This window comes from Mandrillus leucophaeus, unplaced genomic scaffold, assembly GCF_000951045.1.
Source record: "Mandrillus leucophaeus isolate KB7577 unplaced genomic scaffold, Mleu.le_1.0 Scaffold551, whole genome shotgun sequence".
NCBI classification, from domain to species: domain Eukaryota; kingdom Metazoa; phylum Chordata; class Mammalia; order Primates; family Cercopithecidae; genus Mandrillus; species Mandrillus leucophaeus.
Window position 1 is genome coordinate 434,073 of NW_012105931.1, and position 9,565 is coordinate 443,637.

A 9,565-nucleotide genomic window follows, 5' to 3' on the forward strand; every position below is an offset into this window, starting at 1 on the left:
TCAGCCTCCCGAGTAGCTGGGATTACAGGCGCCCGCCACCACGCCCAGCTAATTTTTGTATTTTTAGTAGAGAGGGGGTTTCACCATGTTGGTCAGGCTGGTCGAGAAGAGTACTTTTATTTATTTATTTATTTTTAATTTTTTTGAAATGGAGTCTAGCTCTGTCGCCCAGGCTGGAATGCAATGGGGTGACCTCAGCTTACTGCAAGCTCCACCTCCCGGGTTCACGCCATTCTCCTGCCTCAGCCTCCCAAGTAGCTAGGACTACTACAGGCACCCGCCACCATGCCCAGTTAATTTTTTTGTACTTTTTTAGTAGAGATGGGGTTTCACCATGTTAGCTAGGATGGTCTCGATCTCATGACCTCATGATCCGCCCTCCTTGGCCTCCCAAAGTGCTGGGATTACAGGTGTGAGCCACTGCGCCCAGCCAAGAAGAGTACTTTTAATAGTTTGATAGTGTCTTTCTTTTGTTTGTAGACTTGGCACCATACTTTGCTTATAATTTTATATTCTGCTTTTTAAACTTAGTGTATCACAAGCTTTTCCCCATTTCATAAAATGCTCTTCAAAAGCAACACTTTTTAGTGTTTTTTTTTTTTTTCTTGAGATGGAGTTTCGCTCTTATTGCCCAAGCCAGAGTACAATGGCATGATTTTGGCTCACTGCAACTTCTGCCTCCTGGATTCAAGCAATTCTCCTGCCTCAGCCTCCCAAGTAGCTGGGATTACAGGCATGCTCTACCACACCTGGCTAATTTTTTGTATTTTTAGTAGAAACAGGGTTTCACCATGTTAGCCAGGCTGGTCTCGAACTCCTGATGATCCTCAGATGATCCACCTGCCTTGGCCTCCCAAAGTGCTGGGATTACAGGTGTGAGCCACCGCACCCAGCCTAGTATTTTTTAATTAAAAGGTAAAACATAGATTTTATACATAATTTTAAAAATACAGAAAAATAGAAAAAAGAAAATTAAGAATCACCCATGATTTTACCTCCTACAGTACTCTTGTTACTATTTGGGTGAAATACTTTCTAGTATTTTTTGTGTGCATATGTATTATTTTTAAATTAAAAAAAATTTTTTTTGAGATGGAGTTTTGCTTTTGCTGCCCAGGCTAGAGTATAATGGCATGATCTTGGCTCATCGCAACCTCCGCCTCCTGGGTTCAAGCGATTCTCCTGACTCAGCCTCCCAAATAACTGGGATTTCAGGCATTCGCCACCACACCTGGCTAATTTTGTATTTTTAGTAGAGACGGGGTTTCACCATGTTAGCCAGGATGGTCTCTATCTCCTGACCTCGTGATCCGCCTGCCTCAGCCTCCCAAAGTGCTGGGATTACATGTGTGAGCCACTGCGCCCGGCCGGCTATGGCTCCTTTTAAAGGAGTATGGACTCCCCAATCCATTGTAGTCCTCCACTTCTTGTATTATACCCAGACTTTCTTGCCTTTGCTCACTCATGTTAGTTTCCTGGCCCCTGAAGGCACTGTACTTTCAGATCCTGGCTTTCTGGCTGTACCCCATCCCATTCCCAGATTATACTGGCAAGGAGATCCAAGCAACTTTTTGCGGATTTCAGGCTATTTTATTTTACCTACTAATTATCCTAGAACAGTGGTTCTCAGCCAGAGGGAAGTTTGTCTTCCAGGAGACATTTAGCAATATCTGGAGACACTTGGTTGTCACAGCTCCTGGGAGGAGGTGCTTTTTGCTTCTAATGACAGAGGTCACGGGGGCTGCTGAACATACCGCCATGCATAGAACAGCTTCTCACAATAAAGACTTACCTGGCCTAAAATGTCAATAGTGCTGAGGTTGAGAAACTCTGTCTTAAGGGTGCACTCTGTTCATATGTGTTCTGGGGTTTTGGAATGTGGTGAGGCAGGGCCGCAGGCTGCTGACTGAACTCAGGAAGTTTAGGGGCTCATACTCACTTGTGGGACGAATGGGGAGAAATATTCGTTCTTGAGGTAGGTACACAGGGTCTCCTCTTTGCCTAGGTGACCAGCAGGATTCACAGTAACCCAGGTGCCCAGTATTATGAGTACTTGATTTGGCTGCAGAAGGGTGATGTTTCTGGCTTAGGTATTCTCAGCCCATTTATCTTTCTGGGCTTTGACCTCAGGATCCTCCCTCTTGTGTAGGCTCATACACATCAATGGAAAGTATTTGCTTTGAAGATTTCAACGTGGAAGTAGTTCATTGCTGACACAGCAGCATCAAAGCTCAGCGGGGTTTGTTTGGCAAGGGTGACAGTGAGCAGGAGGAAGAGAAGGAGGGAGACTGGGAAGGATGAGACTGGAGGGAAGAAGAAACACTGTATGATCCCTGAGTATCCATTGTTTCCATGGTTTCTTGCTGTCTTGGACCAGGCCTGGTCAGAGTTCTCAGTAGAAAGGATACACTCCTCATTTTGGCTAGTTGCTATGGACAGACAGCTTTCATGTTCTGAGAGTGATACGGACCTAGGGAGGACTGGGTCTTGATCATAGTTGCTTCAAGACTCCAACCCTATATATAGTTTGAATGTCTTCATAATGGGACTACATGTATTTGTGTAATTAAAAACAAAGACACTGGCCAGGCTCAGTGGCTCATGCCTGTAATCTCAGCAGTTTGGGAGGCCAAGGCAGAAGGATCACTTGAGCCCAGGAGTTCCTGACCAGCCTGGGCAACATAGCAAGAACTCGTCTCTTAAAAAACAAAATAAAACAAAAAACCACACAAAAAAACAAGGATACTTTTATTTATTTATTTGTATTATTTTACTTTTTTTGAGACGGAGTCTGGCACTGTTGACCAGGCTGGAGTTATGTGGCATGATCTCTGCTCACTGCCATCTCCGCCTCCCGGGTTCACGCCATTCTCCTGCCTCAGCCTCCCAAGTAGCTGGGACTACAGGTGCCAACCACCACACCCAGCTAATTTTTTGTATTTTTAATAGAGATGGGGTTTCACCGTGTTAGTCAGGATGGTCTCGATCTCCTGACCTCGTGATCTGCCCGCCTCAGCCTCCCAAAGTGCTGGGATTACAGGCATGAGCCACTGCGCCGGGCAAGAATACTTTTAAAAAAGATACATACATTACATATTTATATACATCCCAGGAGGTAGCTACTGATTCTGGGATCCCCATTTGGAAGGGTTTACCTTCCCTAGAGTGTTGGAGAACATTTCACTCCTGAATGTCTTGTAGTTGTCCCCTCCCTACCCTGCCTTTCTTCCTTCCACGTTTTTTCTTTTTTTAGACAGAGTCTCACTCTGTTGCCCAGGCTGGAGTCCAGTGGTGTGATCTTGGCTCACTGCAACCTCTGCCACCTGGGTTCAAGTGATTCTTCTGCCTTAGTCCGCCGATTAGGTGGGACTAATTAGCACACGCCACTATGTCCAGCTAATTATTGTGTATTTTTAGTAGAGACGGGGTTTTACCATACTGGCCAGGCTAGTCTCGAACTCTTGACCTTGTGATGTACCCGCCTTGGCCTCCCAAAGTGCTGGGATTACAGACATGAGCCAGCGCGCCTGGCCTTTCTTCCACATTTTTTAAATTATTTTTTGTTTAGGGTTGCACTCCTTTGTCCTTGAATGCCCCTTTATAACACTCAGCCTGTCTGGGAGGAATTGGAAGGTTTCCCTCCGCTTTCTGTTGCCTATGGGAAAAGAGAGTTGTGACTACTGTCAGCGTAGCTGGGAGTACAGCTTCAGATTGCCAGGCCATCTCCTCATCAGAAAGAGAGTATGAAAGGCACAGTTCTGCCAGAGGGTACATATGTTATTCACTATTAACTTGGGTTTCAGACAACAGAAAACCTTTAGCAGCATGGCTCAAACATGTTGATGTTTCTCTCACATGTTAAAAGGAGGCAGTGTGGGTTGGATGACTTCAGTTCTTCAGGGAGTCAGGTTCATTCCTTCTGTCTTCCTGCTCTGCCATCCTCAGCCTGTGACTTCTAGCCGGTGGTCCAGGATGGTCCAGGATGGTTACTGAAGCTCTAGCTGTCATGTCTGCATTGTAACTGACAGGAAGGACAAAGACACTGCCTCCCTCATTTAAAGACACTTTCTGAGGTCTTATATCAAATGTTTGCGTACATCCCAGGAGAAAACCTGGTTGCACAGCCATACCTACCTGCAGGAGAGGCTAGGACACGTCAGCTTTATTTTGGACAGACATGACTTCAGCTAAAATTTCTATTACGAAAGAAAAAAGGAAGAACAGATAGAGGAAGATAACTAGCCATCTGTGCTACAGAGACTTTGGAGATTTGTTTCTGCTTTGGCTTTCAGTCTAGATCTGCCATTTGAGTTCTCCTTTCTCAGCAATAAGCTCCTAGAGAGCCTTGAAGACCCTCATGTCGGTCCCACGCTCATTGGTGCAGGCTTGTCCAGCAAGGAAATGAGATCAGGAGAAGAGGGAAGGTTTTAATTGTGGTAGCTGAATCTTAGCATCTGGCTTTAAGGCCCAGCCGTTGACTTTGTTTGAACTCTGATAGTTTATGGTAAGGCTAGAGGGGCTGGGAGTTCTAGGAAGCAATAAAGGAGTAAGGATCAGATGGTGAAATTTTGTTTCTTAATTAGAAACAGGAGAACAGTCAAGGGACTTGGCTTCTGCTTGACAGACTGTTCTAGGAGCTCTCTGTTCTCTGGCAGGGCTGAGAATAGGGTGAGGCAAGCGAGATGCCTGGGGCCAGCGTTGAAGGGCGTACTCACTCTCAGGTTCCTGCATGTGGTCCCCTGAGAATGAGTGCCTCCTTAAATTCTGTGCTGTAGATGCCTCCTAGCTTCACACTGCCCTGGCTTCACACTGCCCTGCCTTCTGATGCTACATTGTTGCTAATGAACAATTTTTATTTTTAAACAAATTCTTTTCAAATGTTTCAGGGGCCATGCTAATCTTTGCATAGTTCCAATTTTAGTATATGTGCTGCTGAAGTGAGCACGAACTATTTTTATTTTTATCTAGAAAGAGGCGTATGTTCATGGTAAACCAGTCATAAGGGCACACAGTGGAAAAAGTCTCCCTCCCTCTCCACAGCTTTAGTCTTTCTCCCAAGAGGAGCCACTCTCACCAGGTGCTTTTGTATCCTTCCAGCTGGTCTACTGGAATGGACTCTGCAGGCATTTCCACAAACAGCTGCCTTCATTCATTAGTTTAGCACATAGTTGTTGAATTTCCACTGTGTGTAATATTTACCTGTGTGCAGAGAGACCAAACCTGTAGGACATTTACGGCAAGACAGAGGGAAGGAGAAGGATCAGAAGTGAGACCCACTGCCTGTTAGTGGGTCTGAGGAGTGCGTCAGCTTCTCTTCCCCTTTGAGCTGCAAACAAGAAGCACAGTTAGCACTGCCAGGATACTGTCAGTCTCTTTCTCCATCTGTATTTCTACCTTTTTGTGTCTTTCTCCTTTTGTCCTCTTCTCTCTGTCTCTGCCTCCTTGTCTCTTATCTCTCACCCCTCTGTCTCTGTCTTCTGTGTATTTTCTCGTCTTTCTTTTTTTGTTTTTTTTTTTTAGAGACAAGTTCTCACTCTGTTGCCCTGGCTGGAGTGCAGTGACTATTCACAGATGCTATTACAGTGCACTATAGGCCCGGACTCCTGGGTTCAGCAGTTCTCCCACCTCAGCCTCCCACACAGTTGGGACTCCAGGTGTGCAACGCTGCCCCGACCCCGTCAGTCTTTTTGTCTAAGCTGCATGCCCTCCCACTTCTGCTTCTTTTTGTGGTCCTGCTTCCTTCCTCTACTTACTTATGGTTTCTGTCCCTTTGTTACTAAGGGCTTGTATGTGACTTTGACTTGCTGTAGCTCCTGACCCTTCTGTCCATTACTATTAGATTCAGTTTCTTGGTATTCCAATTCTGTGTTTCTGGGAGAGGCAATATAACAGAATCAACTTGGGTCCAGTGTCTGGCTCCATCAGTCATGATAGGGAAGGGGGAGCAATTCCCAAGAAGGAGCTGGGCAGGTACTTCAAAACATGGCTACTGTACTGTACAGGGGCCTATGGATTACTGATGCCTATTAACTAGGTAATCTGTATGTTAGCTGATTGAGGCTTAACTCCATACCGGTAGCTTTGATCATCAGGGTAGGGGCCTGGGAAGACCTGCCAGCAGCATGCATTTCTTTGGGCTTCTTCTCCCCTCCCATTTGACCACTGTCCCCCTACTTCCACATCATGATTGACTAGTAAGCACCTGTGTTACTTGCCAGTGTACTGAGTGAAAGCTCTTTGAAGCCATCGAGCCTGCCACCTGCCACCTGTGTTCATTTTCACAGGCTGGCCGTAGGCACTTCTCTCCATTTGAATGGAAGAATATCCAACTTTCTGATAATTTGCCTTGCCCCAGGGAATTGGAAGTTAGAGTGAAAATCTTACCACCTTGGTTCCAACCAGAGTTTATCAGTGCCCCTCTTTGCTTGGTGATGAGCTTAAGAAAACAACATGGCCAGGTTCGGTGGCTCATGCCTTTAATCCGAATACTTTGGGAGGCTGAGGTAGGAAGACTGCTTGAGCCCAGGAGTTCCAGACCAGCCTGGGGAACATAGCGAGACCCCTGTCTCTAATTTTTTTTTTTAAATTAGCTGGGTGTGGTTGTGTGCACCTGTGGTCCCAGCTAATAGGAGGCTGAGGGTCACTTGAGCCCTGGAGATCGAGGCTGCGGTGAGCTGTGATTGTGCCCATTCCAGCCTGGGTGACAAAGCAAGACCCTGTCTCAAAAAAAAAAAAAAAAAAAGGAGGAAGAAAGAAAATAAAATGATATACTGCTGTTGCCTTCTGAGAATTTGTGATCTTGGGAGAAGCATGACCCAGTCACCTGAGGGAGAGATTTGAGACAGGTGTCTACGTGACGATAGCATAGACACTTAAGCTGTGCTAAGAAGCAGGAATGCCATGTGGTTCAGGAGACAAAGAGCTCAGAGAGGGGCTGGCTGGTGTATTTAGAGAAGGTTTTACAGAGGAAGAGGAAGCGGGGGCTGAACTAGACCTTGAAAGTGGGAGTTGCTGTTAGCTATGGCAGGAAGAGGAGGGGAGGACATTTCTTTTTACGTGTATGTCTGGTACGAATAAGAGAGAGAGTCTGGCTGAAGGAGAGAGTGCAAAGTGGGTAGGAGTAAGTGGAGTTGGCCTAGAGATGGGCCCAAAAGATTTTGTAATAAGATTTGAGGTGCACATAAAAGTTCTATTTTTGGATGCTAGAGGCAGTACTTACAGATGTCACTGTGTTCCTTCCTGCTGGATATTGCTCTTATGTCCTCCCTATGGATCAGAGCAGTCATTGTTTAGCAGGAGCAAAGTGCCAGGGCTCTCAGCACAAGGCCCAGATGTCACTGAGGTGTGTGAGGAGCTAGAACTTAAGGCCACGTGAGCCTAGGGAGTACCCTAGTGGGTGCGCTTCTCCATGGACTTCATTGAGAATTGGGAGGTATGGGTAGGAATGAGGGTGGAAGTGATCAGTGGGCTTGGGAATGTGAACTTAGAAATGGTAGTTAGCTTCTCTCAGCCTCAGTTTCCTCATCTATAAAATGGGAATAGGAATATCTGTATTTTGGAGTCGTGAGAATTGATGCAGAGGTGTATGTGAAATTTTCAGGCATATAACAGACTTTTTTTCTTTCTTTCTTTCTTTCTTTTTTATTTTTATTTTTTTGAGACAGGGTCTTACTCTGTCATCCAGGCTGGAGTGCACAGCTCACTGCAGCCTCAACCTCCTAGGCTCAGGCGACCCTCCCGCCTCAGCCTCCTGAGTAGCTGGGACTACAGGTGTGCACCACTACACCCAGCTAATTTTTGTATTTTTTGTAGTGACAGGGTTTCTCCATGTTGCCCAGGCTGGTCTCTAACTCCTGGGCTCACGCCTCAGTTTCCCAAAGTGCTGGGATTATAGGTGTGAGCCACTGCACCTGGCCTCATTTTTACACTTATATGCAAAACACTGTGTCTCTAATTTCTTAGGTAACCTGCCATCTGCATTCAAATTTACCTCACTTACTGATGTGTTTCTTTTGGCCATGAAGAGGTCTTATGTCTCCTGTGGTTTGGAACCTTGGGAGTCTGGGTGGGAAAGAGTGGGTGAAATCACCCATCCCTGGGCCTGGGGGGGATTCCCAGAAATGGTGCTGGCCATCAGGATGCATAACTATGTATTCACGCATGCCTTCATATCCTTGAGTGCCAGTAGTGATGGACGTGCCTGTGTGCTGTCAGCCGGGGCGGGTGCAGGGTGTCCCCTCGCTTGCCAGTTCACCTTGTTCTGACTGGTCTATTGGTCCCTCTGCCTTAGGCAGGAAGGGCAGAAAGTGGTGCTCTCTGTAAAGAGGGGTTGGGCCCCTGTGCCCTCAACTCAAGCCTACCAGTGACTTTGTGGTTTTCCTCCTAGGCCTGCTGACATTTGTGAACTGTGCCTATGTCAAGTGGGGCACACGTGTGCAGGACACGTTCACTTACGCCAAGGTCGTAGCGCTCATTGCCATCATTGTCATGGGCCTTGTTAAACTGTGCCAGGGTAAGTGGTGGGAAGGGGCGGTACCACCAGGAGTTCCTCTGGATTCCCTGAGGAGGACATGGGGACTCTGTTAGCTTCACTGCTCAGCTGTTTCTATGTACGTGCTAGCATGTGTCAGTGAGTGCAAGAGATGGGAGTAGATTTCTTTCTGGGCTTTCTGGGCCAGGCTGGCTTGGCCAAGTGGACATGAGTCAGCCTCTCCCTCAGGGCTGGTTTCCTTTGGTGGAGGCTGGGAGCATTGCAGGAGCTCCTGAAGCTTGGGTCATGATTGGGTCATAAAAGTGATCTGTGGGGATACAGTGGCTCCTATTTGTGGTCTGTGACTGCCAAGCTACAAGTAGGAAGACTGGGCCCTCCTTGAGACAGGTGGCAGGGGATATGGAGTTGAAAGTGGGGTATGGAAATGGGTGGTTATTTTGCAGCCTTTACTTTTCATCTGAACTTGTATTCAACAATCCCTCCCCAAGTCAGCTCTCAGAAAAATATTAAAATGTGAAATTGGCAGTGTCTTTCCTGCATGTTGGCTTTAGAAAGCTTTTCGTTCCTGGATCAGAGAGGACTGGCAGTGAGGGTAATAGGCCTACCAAGATCTCATGAGCCCTGGAGAGGTCTTGAGGTGTATTTAGCCACAGATATCTCAGTCATCTCACAGCCTAGTTCTCTAGGTCATCAGTCCTAGTGATTGTACACAGCTCCCCGGCTGTGTACAATCACCTGGGGAGCTGAGACCCTAATCTCAAATCTATTGGATCACATTCTGGTTGGTTTGGAGTCTAAGAAGCTGTGCTTTTAAGAATTGCCCTTGGCCGGGCGCGGTGGCTCACGCCTGTAATCCCAGCACTTTGGGAGGCTAAGGCGGGTGAATCAGCGGGTGAGGAGTTTGAGACCGGCCTGGCCAACATGGAGAAACCCCATCCCTACTAAAAATAAAAACATTAGCCGGGCGTGGTGGTGCGCGCCTGTAATCCCAGCTAGTTAGGGAGGCTGAGGGAGGAGAATGGCTTGAAACCAGGAGGTGGAAGTTGCAGTAAGCCAAGATTGTGCCACTGTCCT

The 9,565-nt window shown here is 46.9% G+C and overlaps 1 protein-coding gene across 2 annotated transcripts in view; it reads left to right on the forward strand.

The window, feature by feature from the left end:
• The window catches only part of SLC7A6 (solute carrier family 7 (amino acid transporter light chain, y+L system), member 6), a 42,295-nt gene that overhangs the window by 19,185 nt on the left and 13,545 nt on the right, over positions 1 to 9,565 (forward strand). For both annotated transcript variants that reach the window (XM_011997991.1, XM_011997990.1), the window contains one exon: positions 8,387 to 8,512. In XM_011997991.1, coding sequence (XP_011853381.1) covers positions 8,387 to 8,512 — 126 coding nt within the window. The remainder of the gene's footprint in view (positions 1 to 8,386; positions 8,513 to 9,565) is intronic.